Consider the following 17,820-nt stretch of genomic DNA (forward strand, 5'->3'; position numbering starts at 1 on the left):
TTTCCTACTACAACTCAGCCCGTACACTTTGTTTCTCTAATGTCAGCCTATTCAGAGCAAACTCTCAAAAAATACCATTGATGATAGATTGGAGTAGGGAGAGACAGGTGGCACGGAGATCAGTGAGGAGGTTGATGCAGTAGTCGAGACAGGCTATGACAAGCATTCGAACCAGTGTGCTAGCAATTTGGATGGAGTGGAAGGGGTGGATTCTGGAGATGTCATGGAGATAGAATCGACAGGATTTAATTACTGACTGAATATGCGGGTGGAATGAGAGAGATGAGTTGAGGATAATGCCAAGGTCATGGTACTTGTGAGACAGGAAGGATGGTGGTGTTGCCGACAGTGGTGGAAAGTCCAAAAGAGGAGTGAGTTTGGGAGGGAAGATGAGAATCATTTGAGTGACTGATTGATTGACTGTACTCCCTCCAGCTCACACCCCACCTCCTACCCTTCACTTCAAAGCAGAAAGGCACCTGTTTCAGGGGCCTCCTGCCGGCAACTTCAAGGTCCCCCCAGGCAGAAGTGTGGTCCCCCTCACCGGTACACCCCTCCCCAGCCTACTCTGCCCTGTCGTTCATTCATTCATTCATTCAATCATATTTATTGAGTGTTTACTGTGTGCAGAGCACTGTACTAAGTGCTTGGAAAGTACAATTCGGCAACAGAGACAATCCCTACCCAACAACGGGCTCACAGTCTAGAAGGGGGAGACAGACAACAAAACAAAACAAAACAAGTAGACGGGCATCACTACCATCAAAATAGATAAATAGAACCATAGATAAATGCACAATGTCCTGTCCTGTCCTACCCTGCCTTGCTCTGCTCTGCGGGGCTTCAAGGCCCCGACAGCAGTGTAGCTGGTTAGTGCAAGAACCGAGCCGGCTGAAGATAGCCTGGGCACCCACTGGGGTCAGGCCCCACTCGGACGGGGGTCTGCCTTCAGCCCTAGATGGACACCTCAGTTGGGCACAGAGGGTGCCCGGATCCGGGCTACTCTGAGTCACCAGCTATTTTGTCATGGTGAGCCCACCTCCTTGAGTCTCCATTGCATCCCCAGATAGAAAACTGGTTGGTGTGGCCGGTACTCCCCAGCTGGGAGGTTCTCCCCTCCCTCCCTTTTCCAGGACTTGAGGAGGCCTGAAGCTATAGCTGGGTATCCACTCTCCCTTCCAAACTCCTGCCTTCAGCAACTGGAGCCTGGCTTCGTTCTTTTCATCCTCCTCCATTTGGGAATGGTTTGTGCCTGTCACGAGCACTTGTGAAAGTTTGCACATACTCTAGACTGTAAGCTCTCTGTGGGCAGGGAACAAGTCTACCAGCTCCATTATATTGTGCTCTTCCAAGTGCTTAGTACAGTGCTGGGCACACAGTAAGTGTTCAACAAATACCATTGTCTTCCCGTTAGCCCGAAAGCTCCCTCAGGACAAGGACCCTGTCGTAGTCTCCCAAGCATTTAGTGCAGGTGCACACACAGCAAGCTCCCAATACAGTAGGCATCCACTACAGCGGTCTACATCCTGTAGGCACCCAATACAGCCTGCAGCATTAATGATTAATTTGGTGATTTGCCACTAGCGTCACTTGGATCCCTAACTTTGGAGTTCCTTCTCTGTTGCAAGGTTTCCTGATCTACTTTGCCTATGGCATCAGACATAGCCTGGAAGGCCTCCCTAGGGGTGATGAGGAGGAGGAGGAGGAAGAGGAGGAAGAAGATGCATATTTGGAAGCAAGCGGTGGCACGTTGGAGGTCAAGAGTGTCTTTGCAGCCGGGGAGCTGCACCCTGAGAACGAGCACAGCCACTTCCTCCTCCACGAACGAACCAGCCAGTGTTGATGCCGCAGCGCCAACACGGGGAGCGGGCGCAGCGGAGCGGCTCGGTTGGTCGGTTGTGAGTCTGCTGCCGCCCTTGAACTCAACTCGTTGTGCATCGTGGTGACCCACCCGCAGCGTGGCCCTTTCCCAGCGTGGCCCACCTGCTGTGTGGCTCGCTCCCAGCATGGCCCTCCCACGGTGTGGGCTGCCCTAGCGTGGCTGAACCCAGCGTGGCCCGTCCCCCAGCATGACAGGATCCCAGCAGTGACCCACGGCCAACCCAGGGTGGCCCTCTCCCAGTGTGACCCGTCCACCGTGACCCGACCCCGGCTCGGTCCATCCCCGGCGTGGCCCGTCCCCGGCATGGCCCTCTTGCGGCGTGGCCCCTCCTGTAGTGTCGACCCATCCTCAGCACAGACCGTCCCCAACGTAACCCATCCCCACCATGGCCAAGCCAGTGTGGCCTGCCTCCAGCGTGGTGCCTCCAGCGTGACCTGACCCCAGCGAGAGCGGGGGCCGGTGGGAGCCGGTGGCAGCCGCGGAACCCGCACTGCCGCCACACGGAGACTCTTCCCAGATGAGGGGCTGAAGGAGAGGATGTGCCGTGCCCATGGCGGGCAAGGGGGGGAGCGTGTATGGGTGTGTGGGTGTCTGTGTGTGTCTGTGTGTCTTTCGCATCGGCTGTATTCGGGTAAATTCACATCACACTTCAAAATGATCCCGAATCCCTATTCCGAGGTCACGAGTGTGGGTCCCTTCTCTAAACAAGCAGGCCTGTTGAGGAAGGGAGAAAGGCCAAAGGAGGAAGAGCGTTTGTCAATGGCCAGGGTGGAACCGTCTTGCCGCCTACAACCTCCTGGCCACGCTCTCCTCTTCCAGAAGAAAAGTGACCGTGAGTAACTGCACCCAGAATGACTGGGCTTCCGCAGGGCAGCCACTGCTGGGGACATTGGGCCCATCCATAGATGTGCCTAGGCTCTGGCAAGGGCCAACGGCAACACTACACATGTCGGTGACCTGGAAAAGTCAAGGTCTCAAGCCTTAACCTGTGTGTGTGTGTGCGTGTGCGTGTGTGTGTTTAGCAAACACTACAGCGGGAGGCAGAGGGGATCGAGGGAAGACAGCAAACAAACTAAAACAAACAAACAAACAGATAGGTAGAGGGCATCTGACAAGGGTAATTCTGCGTGAGTGGGAAGCCTAGCTCCTATGATTAGTAATAAGAATAAAGCCTCATTGTCCACCCCAGTCCCCACAGCCAAGGTCAGGGAGATGATCGTTAGCACTTCGAATAGCATCATCTTGGAACCCAAAGGACCACAGAAACTGTGTGTGTGTGATTGCACACCCACTTCTGACTGGTCTTTCAACTGGAAGTTGCCTCCGGTCCCCTAGCAAAGAGAAGACAGTGATGCGATCTGTTCTGTTCAGTCTGGGATGAGGAGCTGGAGAAGTCCAGGGTCATGTGCTTAACACATCCCTTCTGGCTTCCTCCAAGGGCAGTTGGTGCAGATGCTCATTCTCACTAAGGCAAACTCAGAAACTAAACTTCAGCACCTGCTTCCCGCTCTCCCGGGGGAGAACCGATCCATCTTCCTCTCTGGAGGCCCAACCACGGCCCACGTGTTTCTCCTTTCTTCAATTCTGTTTTCAATTCTCAGGTGGACCCCTGGGCCCTGTGAATGCCCCCTCCCTGCCTAGAGGCGAGAGGGGAGCGGACCGTAGCATCGGATCTGGAGGCTCAGAACGAGTCCGCCCCTCTCATCTTTCGCTGCTGTGATGTAGGGTTGGGCAGACCTTTCCAAACACATAGTGCTTGAAATGCCCTGACGTTGTCTGTCCAAGTCAGGGAGAGCGGGTGGCCAGGCTGAGCTCGGCTGGGATGGCTGCGCAGCAAATGTCAGGACACGCAAAGAGGAAAGAGAATGGTGTAGGCCACATCCCTGGGGAGAAGCTGAGAAATCTTGACCATGATGGTACTAACCAAATGGGGTTCACATCCAGGGTGCCCTTGGCACCCCACAACCCTGTCGCTTCTTCAGCTGCCAGACTGGCCTGGGTGAGTGATTCCCAGGGGCCCTGACTAGCAATCTCCTCCACCTGGAATTGGGCTACCTCATGTGGCAAATTGTCCCAGCTCCAGCCGCCAGCCTGCACGCTGCTCAGAGCTGCCACCCTGGGAGAGCCAAGGGGCAGATTCACATCCAACCCGCTTTCCAACAGCTAATTAGCACGTCACCTGGCTGGGGGGGCAGCTTCATAACCTGTCTTTGTTTTCTCCACGTCGAGACACCGATCCACAAGGCCAACCTCATCGGCTACTCCTGGCCCCAGTCTCTGGGGATGTCCCGTTCCATCAAAGCTCGGGAGCCCTAGTTTGGAATCCTGGACTCCTGGGCTCCCTCCTTCTAGCTTCCAATCCTGACCTCCTTCCCCAGCCTCCCGGACTCATCTTCCCTGCAGGTTTGCTGATGGGGAGGGCAGTTGGTAGGGGGTGAGCCGGGAGCCTCCGGCCCCGTGCTCCTCCGCGTGGCCCCTTCTGGCACCACTTTGAGCCCCTCACCCAAATCCAAGTCTATGGGGGCGTTTCTGACAAGGCACGCTGCCAAGAAAGCTGTCAGAACCATCCTTGCACCCCGGAAAGTGAAAATCTCAGGTCCTCGGGCATAGTTCCAAATTGGAGGATTTTGTAATACAAAAACCTAAGAGGGTTGCCTGCCTTCCCAGGCAAAGCTTCCCATTTACTCACAGAAGGCGGGGGTGGGGGTATCTAATGCACTGCGCTATATAACCAGGGCTCAATAATCGTGTGCGTGCATGTGCGTGCGTGCGTGCGTGTGTGTGTGTGTGTGTATGCCTGTGGCCCGATCCGGGGAGAGATATGACAAAATGGATCCAAATTCTGCTTGCATTTGCTACCAAGGAAATTGGCTCCTTCTCCATTCTTAAGCCTTTCTATGTGAAGTTTTTAGGTTTTAAGCTATTTTGAACTATTACGATTTTATAGCGTGTACCATATTTTTTATAAATGAGTTCTTCAAGAAAGATATTTATACATTCATTTCTAGCAGAGATCACCAGATAATAAATACAATCGATTCTTCAGGCTCCCAAGTGTTTTACAATCCTCATGGGGAAAGGGTATTAATTTTGCTGATCATAGATAGCAGCACCCAGCAGACCGGGGACCAGAACTGTGGCCTAAAGTCTGGACCTTCTGCCCATCCCACAAGGGCCTTGGCTTTGTCCCTGCCAGGCTCTGCCCCTCTCCGCCCTAGGGAGGAGACCCCGGCATCCGACCCGAGACCGACCGACGGATGGTGGGCGAGAGGGGTGGACAGAGGGACGGATGGAGGGCAGGAGGGAGGGACAAATGGACAGAGGGAGGCAGGGAGACGGAGAGGGCAGGAGAGATGGACAGAGGGAGGGGAAGATCGATCGGGGAGACCCCCCGCTCCAATAAGTTAACTCCTTTTGGGCAGGGACCATGCCTGCCTATTCTTTCATTCATTCATTCATTCATTCAATAGTATTTATTGAGCGCTTACTATGTGCAGAGTACTGTACTAAGCGCTTGGAATGTACAAATCGGTAACAGATAGAGACAGTCCCTGCCGTTTGACGGGCTTACAGTCTAATCGGGGGAGACAGGCAGACAAAAACAATGGCAATAAACAGAATTCCAAATCAAAGCAAAGCAGGGGGGTTCAGAGCCAGAGAGGGAGGGGCGAGGGGCCAGCGGTGGGTCGGGGTGGGGAGGATGGGGGCTAGCAAGAGAGGGGAGGGGGCCAGCTGGGGGAGGTTGAGGGGAGAGAAGGGATGTGGGGCTAGCAAGGGAGGGGGGCTCAGAGCCAGCAAGGGGCACCACCGAAGATGTCCGAAAAGGGGGAGACTCACCTGGGTAAAGGAAGAGCACTCCTCAGACACCGCCTCCCAAAGCTTGCCAATAAGTATCTGGGAATCTGTGCTCTCCCACATGCTTAGAACAATGCTCTGCACACGGCAAGAGCTCGATAAATACTATTGATTGGTTGACAGAGAGGGAGGATGGGGAGGAACAGACGGACAAAGGGTGAAAGTGTCAGACGGATGGATGGAGGGGGACGGGAGGGCTTCCCTGAGACTGTCCTTTCCAGGTTCTCCTATCTCTGACTGCTTCTTCTCGGTCTCTTTTGTGGGCTACTCCCCTGCCTCTCACCCCCTAAATGCGAGGGTCCCTCAGGGTTCAGTTCTGGGGTCCCCTTCTAGTCTCCATCTACACCTACTCCCCTGGAGAAATCATTCGCTCCCACAGCTTCAATCATTAATCAATCACTCAATCGCATAATAATAATTAGGGCATTTGTTGGGTGCTTACTATGTGCCAGGCACTGAACTCAGCCCTGGGGTGGATACAAGCAAATTGGGTTGGATGCAGCCCCTGTCCCACATAGGGCTCAGTCTCAATCCCCATTTACAGATGAGGTGACTGAGGCATAGAGAAGTAAAATGATTTGCCCAAAGTCACATAGCAGATGTGACAGAGTCAGGATTAGAACCCATGACCTTCTGACTCCCAGGCCCAAGTCTATCCACTACCCTTACTGTGTGCAGAGCACTGTACTAAACATTTGGGAGAGTTTATTACCAGGTACCATCAAGTCGTTTCTGATTCAAAGCGACTCTATGGTTACATTTTATCCAGGACATCCTGTCTTCTGCCATAATGCGTAACCTTGCTAATGGTTCTTCCGTTATCATTGTTATAGTTTCTATCTTCTATAGAGAAGCAATGTGACTTACTGGAAAGAGCCCAGGCTAGGGAGTCAGAAGTCATGGGTTCCAATCCTGGCTCCACTACTTGTCAGCTGTGTGACTTTGGGCAAGTCAATTCACTTCTCTGTGCCTCAATTACCTAATCTGTAAAATGGGGATTAAGTTTATGAGCCGCACGTAGGACAACCTAAATACCTTGTATATACCCCATTGCTTAGAACAGTGCTTGGCACATAGTAAGCGCTTAACAAATATCATCATTATTATTATTATTATTATTATCCATCAAACTGCTGGTCTGCCTCTTCCATGTTTTCCCTGGACTTTTCCTAGCATTAGCATCTTCTCCAGAGAATTAGTCCTGGTTATGTGTCCAAAATATGCTAATCTAAGTTGAGTCATTTGGCCTTCCAAAGACCACTTTGGCTTAATTTGCTCCAAAATCCATCTGTTTGTTTATTGGGAGAGTACAATAGAACAAAACTAACAGACATGATTAACAGCTCATAAGGAGCTTAGAGTCTAGAGGGGAGGGCAGACATGAATACAAATAAATAAATTATGGATATACACATAAGCGCCGTGGGGCTGAAACGAATAGACAGAGGGGGACAGGAGGGACGGTTGGACAGACGAATAGGGGTGGGAGGGAAACCGATGTGGTGCCACAGTCCGGCCACACCACAGTCCATCCTGGGAAGGACCACAGTGGGTATCAGAACAGTGCTCTGCACATAGTAAGCGCTTAACAAATACCAACATTATTATCAGAAAACTGCCCCCAGAAAGAAACCTATGTCATGGGTCCCTTTAATCATAGTATCCTCATCTCCTCCTCCCTCTACCTCATATTCCAGTAAGCCACCAAATCTTGCTCCATAACATCTCCAGCATCCCTCCTTTCCTCTCCATCCAAATGGCTGATCTGCTGATCCAGACACGTGGCGTATTCCCAACTCAGCTTCTGCGTCAGCCTCAGGCTCCTTCTCTGCTGACCACCCGGCCTCCAGCCTCTGCCCCTCTCCAGTCCTTAGTTCACTCTGCTGCCCAGATCGTTTTTCTAAAACACAGTCCTGCCCACTTCGTCCCTCCCAAGTTACTTCTCTGGAAAAGAGAAATAACTTGCCCAAGGTCACAAAGCAGGCAAGTGACGGGTCCTGGATTGAAACCCAGGTACTCTGATTCTCAGGCCCAGGCTCTTTCCCACTGGGCCACGCTGCTCTTTAAATGGAAATAAATTGACTGCTCTCCTTGCCCCTTAGATTGTGAGTCCTACGTGAGACAAGGATTGTTTGTCTGCTTTACTAATTATCTTGAACCTATCCCAACACTTAGTACCATCCTTGGCAGGTATTCATTCATTCATTCATTTAATAGTATTTATTGAGCGCTTACTATATGCAGAGCACTGTACTAAGCGCTTGGGATGAACAAGTCAGCAACAGATAGAGACGGTCCCTGCCGTTTGACGGGCTTACAGTCTGATCGGGGGAGACGGACAGACAAGAACAATGGCAATAAATAGAGTCAAGGGGAAGAACATCTCGTAAAAACAATGGCAACTAAATAGAATCAAGGCGATGTACAATTCATTAACAAAATAAATAGGGTAACGAAAATATATACAGTTGAGCGGACGAGGAAGGTGCTGTGGGGATGGGAAGGGAGAGGGGGAGGAGCAGAGGGAAAAGGGGAAAAAGAGGGTTAAGCTGCGGAGAGGTAAAGGGGGGATGGCAGAGGGAGTAGAGGGAGAAGAGGAGCTCAGTCTGGGAACGCCTCTTGGAGGAGGTGAGTTTTAAGTAGGGTTTTGAAGAGGGAAAGAGAATCAGTTTGGCGGAGGTGAGGAGGGAGGGCGTTCCGGGACCGCGGGAGGACGTGACCCGGGGGTCGACGGCGGGATCGGCGAGACCGAGGGACGGTGAGGAGGTGGGCGGCGGAGGAGCGGAGTGTGCGGGGTGGACGGTAGAAAGAGAGAAGGGAGGAGAGGTAGGAAGGGGCAAGGTGATGGAGAGCCTCGAAGCCTAGAGTGAGGAGTTTTCGTTTGGAGCGGAGGTTGATAGGCAACCACTGGAGTTGTTTAAGAAGGGGAGTGACACGCCCAGATCGTTTCTGCAGGAAGATGAGCCGGGCAGCGGAGTGAAGAATAGACCGGAGCGGGGCGAGAGAGGAGGAAGGGAGGTCAGAGAGAAGGCTGACACAGTAGTCTAGCCGGGATATAACGAGAGCCCGTAACGGTAAGGTAGCCGTTTGGGTGGAGAGGAAAGGGCGGATCTTGGCGATATTGTAGAGGTGAAACCGGCAGGTCTCGGTAACGGATAGGACGCGTGGGGTGAACGAGAGAGACGAGTCAAGGATGACACCGAGATCGCGGGCCTGAGAGACGGGAAGGATGGTCGTGCCATCCACAGGTAGTAAACGTTTGCTAAATTAGATAGAAGGATGATGATGATGCTGGTATTTGTTAAGAGCTTACTATGTGCAGAGCACTATTCTAAGCACTGGGGGAGATACAGGGTCATCAGGTTGTCCCACGTGAGGCTCACAGTCTTCATCCCCATTTTGCAGATGAGGTAACTGAGGCACAGAGAAGTTAAGTGACTTGCCCACAGTCTCACAGCTGATAAGTGGCAGAACCAGGAGTCGAACCCATGACCTCTGACTCCCAAGCCCAGGCTCTTTCCACTGAGCCACGCTGCTTCTCGTGGAGGAAAGGAAAGGACGGAGGAAAGGGGGGGGTATGTAAATAATTATGGTGTCTGACTCCCTCCCCAGATGTCCAACTCTTTGAGGGCAGGGATCATGTCAGTTTAATCTATTATATTAATTGCTCCCAAGGCTTAGCGTGGTCCTCTCCACACAGTAGGTACCAACGTTGGATTGGAGGTGGCCGTTACCATCAGCCATGAGGTATCTGTCCCGATCCCAACCTCACTCCTGAGCTCCCTCTTCCACACCCCAAGGTCTAGATCATTGCTACTCCTATTTACCAGCAGGGACGCGAGGGGTCTGGGAGTCTAATGATCCCTTCCTTCTGTTCTGTCCACCCCCACACACACCTAGGCAGGGATAGGGTCTTGTTGGTTCTCCTTTCTCAAGGGAGACTGCTATGTCTAGGTAAGGGGCATAGTTGGCAACCTACACTAGTCCCACTAAACGCTTCATCACGACCACAGCCCAAACTCAAAGGGTGCATGTGTGTGTGTGTGCGCGCACACGCACATGTATGCACACATACAGCCTTCCAGGATTTCAAATCACGCAACTTGGACATCATGCAGACTGACAGTATTAATAATAATGATGATGATGGTATCTGTTAAGCGCTTACTATGTGCCAAGCCCTGTTCTAAGCACTGGGAGAGATGCAAGGGAATCACGTTGTCCCATGTGGGACTCACAGTCTTAATCCCCACTTTACAGATGAGGTCACTGAGGCACAGAGAAGTTAAATGACAGTCACACAGCTGACAATAATAATGTTGGTATTTGTTAAGCGCTTACTATGTGCAGAGCACTATTCTAAGCGCTGGGGTAGACACAGGGGAATCAGGCTGTCCCACGTGAGGCTCACAGTTAATCCCCATTTTACAGAGGAGGGAACTGAGGCACAGAGAAGTCAAGTGACTTGCCCACAGTCACACAGCTGCCAAGTGGCAGAGCCGGGAGTCAAACCCATGACCTCTGACTCCGAAGCCCAGGCTCTTTCCACTGAGCCACGCTGCTTCCCCTAAAGTGGCGGAGCCAGGATTGGAACCCACGACCTCTGACTCCCAAGCCCGAGCTCTTTCCACTAAGCCACGCTGCTTCTCCTGTACTGAATCTCCTACCAGTATTCTTGCTGGACTATTACACGTCCTTCGACTGAATACGGGACGGGGCTGACTAGACATTAATGAAGTGGAGCATAGAGGAATTCGCGGTACTGGACAGTGAAGGCATCCATCCATCCATCCATCCATCCATCCATCCATCCGTCCATCCGTCCATCCGTCCATCCGTCCATCCGTCCATCCGTCCATCGATCGATCGATCAATGCTGCGGGCCGCTGGGCGCGCCCCTTGGCCCGGTGTCCAGCAGAGGGCGGGGACTCGGGGTTTAGAGGGAAGAAACTTTTCCCAAACTCCGGCTTCTCTTCCCAAATCGTTCCTCGCAGAGACCCGACCTACCGCCGCCGCTTCCCGCCCGGCTCAGGCCCCAAGATGCGGGCGACCCTTCTGCTCGGCCTCCTGCTCCTGCTGACCCCGGCGCTGCCGGACGGTCGGTGACCGCGCTGGGGCGGGGGAGGCGAGACGGCGATGGGGGGAGGGGAGAGGGGAGAGGGAAGGGGGGGAAAAAGATGGAAGGGGGAAAAGGAGGGGGGAGGGGGAGAAAGGAGACGGGGAGAAGGAGAGGCAGAGAGGAGGGGAAAAAAGGGAAAGGAGGGAGGGGAAGGCGAGAAAAAAGAGAGGAAGGGGGAGGGGGAAAGGGGGAGGGGAAGAGGAGAGGGGGAAAAAGGAGAGGGGAAGAGGGGAGCGAGAAAAGGGGGAGGGGAAAAGGAGAGGGAAGGGGGAGAGAGGAGGGAGAAAAAGGGAAAGGAGGGAGGCGAGCGAGAGAAAGGAGAGAGGAAGAGGGGAGAGGGAGAGAAGGGGGGAAGAGGGGAAGGGGAAAAGGGGAAGAAGGGAGGGGGAAAAGGGAAGGGGAAAGGGGGAGAGGAGCGGGAAAAGGGGGAGGGGGAGAAGAGGGGGGGAAGAAGGGAGGGGGAAGGGGGGAAGGGGTGGGGGGAGAGGGAGAAAAGAGGGGAGGGGGAGAAGAGGGTAAGAGGCGCCAGAGGGAGGGGGAGGGGTCTGCTGTGGTGGCCAGCTGACCCCCGTCCCAGGCCCCGGCCCCGGCCCCGGCCCCCCATCGCGGTGCAGGGCCCGGCTGTGCGGGCCGGGGCGGGGCGTCCACGTGTCGGCGGGGCATGGCGGGGGGCCGGGTGGACGGGCCGGGGGCCGGGCCGGGTGGACGGGCCGGCCCCGAGAGGGGCCTCGTGGCGTTGGGTGGCGTTGGGTGCCCGAAGGGGCTTCCTCCCCGCCCGCTCCAGCCGCCGGCCCGCCGCGCCCGGAGGAGCCCGAGCCCGGGCCCGAGCCCGCCAGGCCGGCCCCGAGGAGAGCCAAGCCCAAAGCGGGCCGGGGCCGGGCCCGGGGCCGACCCCTCCCCGACGCCCCCGGCCCGCGGCTGCTGGACCCTGCGCGCCCCCCTCGGCCCGCCGCGCCGCTCACCGTCCCCGCCGGACGCGCCCTCGAGCTGCGCTGCAAAGGCGGGAAGATGGGCTGGACCCTCCCCGCCGCCCTGCACGCCGCCCGGGACCCCAGGCTCAGGTACGGGGAGGGGGGCCGGCCACCGGGATTCATGCGGGTTGCTATTTGGTAAGCGCTTACTACGTGCCGATACGGGGTCATCGGGTTGTCCCTCGTGAGGCTCACGGTTAATCCCCATTTTCCAGATGGGGGTACTGAGGCCCAGAGAAGTGAAGCGACGGGCCCAGAGTCACCCAGCTGCCAAGTGGCAGAGCCGGGATTCGAACCCGTGACCTCTGACTCTCAAGCCCGGGCTCTTTCCACTGAGCCACGCTGCTTCTCTACAGAGGAGGGAACTGAGGCCCAGAGAAGTGAAGTGACTTGCCCGCAGTCACCCAGCTGCCAAGTGGCAGAGCCGGGATTCGAACCCGTGACCTCTGACTCCCCAGCCCGCGCTCTTTCCACTGAGCCACGCTGCTTCTCCGTTCATTCAATCGTATTTATTGAGCGCCTACGATGTGCAGAGCACTGTGCCAACCGCTTGGAATGGACAACTGGGCAACAGGGACCATCCCCGCCCAATGACGGGCTCACGGTCTAAACGGGGGAGACAGACAACAAAACCAAACAGAACAAAACAGAGCAAGTAGTCTGGCGTCGATATCATCAAGATCAACGGAATCGTAGATATAGAGACATCGTTCACAAAATAAAGTAATAAATAATATATGCAAACATGCACACGCGCTACGGGAAGGGCAAGGGGGTAGAGCAGAGGGCGGGAGAAGGGGGGATGGGGAGGGGGTGCAGAGGGAAAGGGAGGGCTGAGTGTGGGAAGGCCTCCCGGAGGAGGTGAGCTCTCAGTAGGGCTTGGAAGAGGGGAAGAGAGTTAATTTGGTGGATGTGAGGAGGGAGGGCATTCCGGGGCAGCGGGAGGACGTGGCCCAGGGGATCCGCCGCCCGCTCACCCCGCAAAACGCGGCTTCCGAATCGGGACCAAACTTCGGCCTTGGGCTGCCGAGAGCGATGCGGGGGGCGATGCGGGGGCCTCGGGTGTGCGCGGCAGAGGCCACGTGGGCGGCTCCCGGGACCGTGCGGGACGGAGCGGGGCCGCCCAACCTGGAGCGCACTCACATGGTTTAGTCGGTGAGCCTGTCATTGGGCAGGGATTGTCTCTGTCTGTTGCCCAGTTGTCCATTCCAAGCGCTTAGGACAGTGCTGTGCACCTAGTGAGCGCTCAATAAATACTATTGAATGAATCTCCAAGCAGCAGGCGGCACAGTAGGGCAGTAAGGCAGGGCAGGGACTGGGACCGGGGCCACAGCAGAGGCCAGATAATAATAATAATAATGATGATGATGATGGTGTTTGTTAAGCGCTTAATATGTGTCAAGCACTGTTCTAAGAGCTCAGGTAGATACAAGGTAAACGGGTTGTCCTGGGACCTCGTGGGCCAGGGCCTGGGACCAGGACCAGAGCCGGGGCAGCGGCCGGGCAGGACCACTAGGCCAGGCCAGGGACTGGGACCAGGAACAGAGCAGAAGCCAGGTCAGAGCAGTGGTCGGATCAGAGCCGGGACCATCAGAGCAGGTTCGGGGGCCGGGACAGAGCAGGCCAATGGGACCAGGCCAGGGACTGGTCCAGGGACTGGGCCCAGGACCAGAACCAGGACCAGATCGGGGGCTGGATCAGAGCCGGGGCCATCGGAGCAGGAGCAGGGGCCGGGACAGAGTAGGCCAATGGGGCCTGGCCAGGGCCTGGGACCGGGACCGGGACCGGGACCAGGACCAGGACCAGAGCAGGGACCAAGTCAGAGCTCTGGGCCCAGGTCAGAGCTGGGGCAGGGACCGGGGCAGGGCAGGTCCTCTAGGCCAGGCCAGAGCCTGGGACCAGGACCAGGCTGGATCAGAGCCAGGGCCATCAGAGCAGGAGCAGGGACCAGGACAGAGCTGGCCAATGGGGCCAGGCCAGGGACTGGGACAAGGACCAGAGCAGAAGCCGGGTCAGAGCAGGGGCCGGGTCAGAACTGGTCAATGGGGCCAGGCCAGGGACTGGGACCAGGACCAGAGCAGGGACCAGATAATAATAATGATGGTGGTGTTTGTTAAGTGCTTACTATGTGCCAAGCACTGTTCTAAGCACTGGGGGAGATAAAAGGGAATCAGGTTGTCCCATGTGGGGCTCACAGCCTTAATCCCCATTTTACAGATGAGGTCACTGGGGCACAGAGAAGTTAAGTGACTTGCCCAAAGTCACACAGCTAAGTGGCAGAGCCGGGATTAGAACCCAAAACCTCTGACTCCCAAGCCCAGGCTATTTCCACTTAGCCACAGTGCTTCTCTCAGATCAGAGCAGGCCCACGGGGCCAAACCTGGGGCTGGGACCAGGACCAGAGCAGGGGCCGGGTCAGAGCAGGCCAATGGGGCAGGGAAAGAGCCAGACCAGGGCGGGGACTGGGGCCGGAGCCAGAGCAGCGGAGGCCCATGGGACCAGAGCAGGCCTGCGCTGCTCTTTTTCACGCTTGCAGCTAGGGCTCTGGCTGGGCTCATCCCTCTCTAGCCAGAGCATCGGCTAGAAGCCTTAGCAATGGGGCAGGCCTCCCTTGGAAGGTCACTGTGGTCCCCAGCCCCTGGGGATCCCAGTCTGAGGAGTAGGCATTAACCCTTAGAGCAGCGAGCATCAAATCTAGCCCCCACCAGTCAATGGAGCCACCCAGGCACCGGCTGAGACGTGCCGAGCAGGGGGCAGCGGTTCAGGGGGCAGGCCAGCCTGCGCCCCCTGCGACTACAGGCATCTTCTCTCCGTCCCCCGACTGGTGCCCTCGGCCACTCTCCATCCAGCATCCAGCAGCACGAACGCTACAGTCAGCTGGTCCTGGCCAACGCCAGCGCGGCCGACACCGGGCAGTACGGCTGCTGGCCGCAGCTCTGCCCGGGCCCCGGCTGTGGGAAGGACGAGGCCAAGACCATCTCCACCTATGTCTTCGTTCCCGGTGAGACTCGGTCCACCCCGCCCCAGCTGGAGCTCACCTTGTGAGTCCGGACACTGGACCCCAAACCCCTCTCCTGCAAGTGCTCCCCAGGCCCGACCCTCACCAGACCAGACTGCCCCCACTTTGCCCCTGCACTGTCCTCCCAGCTAACTGGCAATCGCCCCTTTCTCCAACACCCCCACCCAGAAAACCACCCCCTCCCCGTTTCCTTCCACCATCACCCTGGATATCTGGGCCCCTCTAGACTGTAAGCTCGTTATGGGCAGGGAATGTGTCTATCATATCGTTACACTGTACTTTCCCAAGCACAGAGTAAGTGCTCAATAAACACGATTGATTAACTGGCGCCCAGCCGGCAGAAAACCATCCTCCCCATCTCCCCTGGGAAACTGGTCCCAGGCCCCCAACTCCTGCAGTAACCCAGTCCCTTCAGCCTCCATCCCTAGGATAACCAGTCCCCCACTCACTACTAACCACCCACCCCTCCACCCCTCTTACAGAGGAGGGTGAGCTGTTCGTGCCTTCCCCCAACTACTTCGACGTGGTGTACCTGGTGGCAGACCAGCCGGCCGTGGTCCCCTGCAGAGTGACGGTGCCGGCCGCCAGGGTCACGCTGCACAGAGAGTTCCCGGCCCAGGAGATCGTGGCCAACGGCAACGGGTCGGAAGTTGTCTACGATGCCCAGAGGGGCTTCGTGTTTCCGCGACCCCAGGCAGAGCACCAGGGGGTCGTGTACTGCCGGGCCGACGCGCAGGGCCTGGTCCAGGTCTCCAACAAGTACCAGCTGCTCTTTGTGGCAGGTGAGCCATCTGGCCATTTTCTCGAGGCCGACGCCGAGGCCTGGAAGCTGGCCTGGTTGACGGGTGCATTTGGGTATTGTTTTCTGGGGTCAAGCTCGAAGGTCGGGGTGATTGGGGGGCGTAAGGCACCTTCTCCTCCTCCAACACTCCTTTCCCCATTGTGGAGCTGGGCCTATGCCCGCCCTCTGCTCTAAGAGTGACCAAAGATCCCCACCCCAGCACACACGTCTCTGGGCCCCACTCTTGTCCTTCTCCTGTTCCACCTTCCAGATTGTTCCCTGATCACCCCCGGAACACCCCTGCCCCTGCCCGAACCCCCAGGACTCCTCTGAGGAAGGATCTCTTCACGACCCCCATTTTCCCAATGGAGAGGGAACCTTAAGGCCCAAGCCTTAAACACTATATAGACAAGTCCAGTGTCCCCCTGGTTCCTAGTTCCCAGCACAGCACATCGGCAGCACATCGTCCCCCTACCCTGCTGCAGTCCCGTGGCCCGGACTGCAAACCAACCTGTGTTGGGTGGAGGGAGGGCCAGGAGGGGCCACCAAGTTCCGTTTCTTCAACTGGAGCGACACCTGCCATCCCATCCCTCATCTCCAGTCTTCTCTCCGCAGTGCCCAAGGGGCCCCCACCCACCACCATCCTGGCCACAGACAGCCGCAAGCGGGGCAGGGGCCGTGTCAGCGTCCACTGCTCAGCCCTGGGGCAGCCCGGTATCGAGGTGGAATTCAGCTGGACTTACCCAGGTCAGAAGGTCAGTGAAACACTCCCGAGTCAGGCCCCGCGCTGGGACTTTGAAGGCAAACTCACCTCCCCAAGCCAGCCCCCGGCAGCCTCCCGGCTGACTCCTATCCTCCTATCCTGCCCTGAGCGGGGGAGGTCCGGGGGGCTACCTGGGTCGGATCTCATTGCCACCGGAGAGGCAGAGACGGTCTACCCAGGCCACATCTCATTGCCACGGAGGAGGCTGAAGGGGTCTCCCCAGGCCGAATCTCACGGCCACCGGGGAGGCCGGAGAAATCCAGCCTCCCAGACTGCCTCATCGGCTTCCCTCTCTTTCCACCTCCCTGCATCCTTCTCCACCGTGCCCTTCCCTCTTCCCTCAGTCTCTCCCCACAGCTGAGGTGTGGGCCTGGGGGCAGTTCATGGCCACATCTTTTAGGACCCCTGCTCCCCTAGACTGAGCACAGATGTATACGGTAAAGCCCACTGCCATACACCACCGCTGCCAGGGCCCCAGACCCTGCCTCACTGTGCCCCCACCCAGAGGTGGGAGGGGGTGGGCACAGAGGCATCGCGGAGCCCAGCACAGGACGGGTTGGCCGCGAGGCTTGGTGGGCAGATGTCCTCACTGTGCTCCCCCGGGGTGGGCCAGGACCGGCGACCTGTGACCATTCAAGACTCCTGGCGATTAGTGCCCCGCGGGGATGGCCACACCACCAGGGTGTCCACCAGCGTCCTGACCCTCAACGACTTCGCCAGCCCCGATGCCGGGCTCTACACCTGCGCGGCCCAGACGCCACAGGGCCGGACCACTGTGGCTGTCCAGGTTGGGGTCTGAACTGGGGGGAGGGAGGAAGAAAGGGAGAGGGGCCGCCGTCGCCCTGGGACGGGATTACCGATTCCTCGTGCTGCCCCCGCACGGGGGCCATCGGGTCGCGAGTGCAGTCACCTCCAGTAAAGCCACGCTGCGCTGTCTTGCGGAAACGCGTCTTGTCCAGTGGGCTTTCCCCGCCTGCCGTCGCAAGAGGCTGGTTTGGTGTCCCCTCGGGGCCTTCCCCTGGGCCACTCACGAGTCACCCCAGTCGGGGGCTGCGCGGCGCTGACTGGGGAGGGGTGGGGCCGGATTGGGGGGTTGTCCCAGATAAGCTACGGGGACCCCCTGGGTCCGGGCCCCACGACCCGTCACGGCCCTCGGGTCAAAACAGGTTCAAATTCTCGGTCAGAAAATGAACCTTTTTTGTAAGGCAGGATGGAGTGCCTGGGGGCTCTGGTGCCTTCCCCTCCCCGTGCCCTGGCCTTAAGGGCTGGGTCCATGCTGGGTGTGGACATGCCCATTGCCAAGGTGCTTCCATAGGTCATCCCAGCCCTTGGCAAGGTGTGGCAGCTGGTGCCGCGCTCCTGCCGAGCAGGAGGACGATGGCACAGGGCATCGCTGAATTGCAGGTAGAGACACGCAAACGCCGCGGAGG

At 57.1% G+C, this 17,820-nt stretch overlaps 2 protein-coding genes across 4 annotated transcripts in view; both read left to right on the forward strand.

The window, feature by feature from the left end:
* Positions 1–4,930, forward strand: part of SLC7A2 (solute carrier family 7 member 2) — a 62,407-nt gene extending 57,477 nt beyond the window's left edge. For all 3 annotated transcript variants that reach the window (XM_029076724.2, XM_029076723.2, XM_029076722.2), the window contains exon 12: positions 1,629–4,930. In XM_029076724.2, the coding sequence (XP_028932557.1) occupies positions 1,629–1,843 (215 nt within the window). In that variant the 3' untranslated portion in view covers positions 1,844–4,930. The remainder of the gene's footprint in view (positions 1–1,628) is intronic.
* Positions 4,931–11,723: 6,793 nt separating this feature from the next.
* Positions 11,724–17,335, forward strand: PDGFRL (platelet derived growth factor receptor like; the record flags this gene model as incomplete). Its single annotated transcript, XM_029077064.2, has 5 exons — positions 11,724–11,917; positions 14,677–14,828; positions 15,329–15,628; positions 16,243–16,382; positions 17,004–17,335. Coding segments are annotated over 5 exons (972 nt in total), but the record flags the coding sequence as incomplete, so codon positions are not given.
* Positions 17,336–17,820: the final 485 nt, after the last annotated feature.

Source organism: Ornithorhynchus anatinus, chromosome 12 (genome assembly GCF_004115215.2).
Source record: "Ornithorhynchus anatinus isolate Pmale09 chromosome 12, mOrnAna1.pri.v4, whole genome shotgun sequence".
Lineage (NCBI taxonomy): Eukaryota > Metazoa > Chordata > Mammalia > Monotremata > Ornithorhynchidae > Ornithorhynchus > Ornithorhynchus anatinus.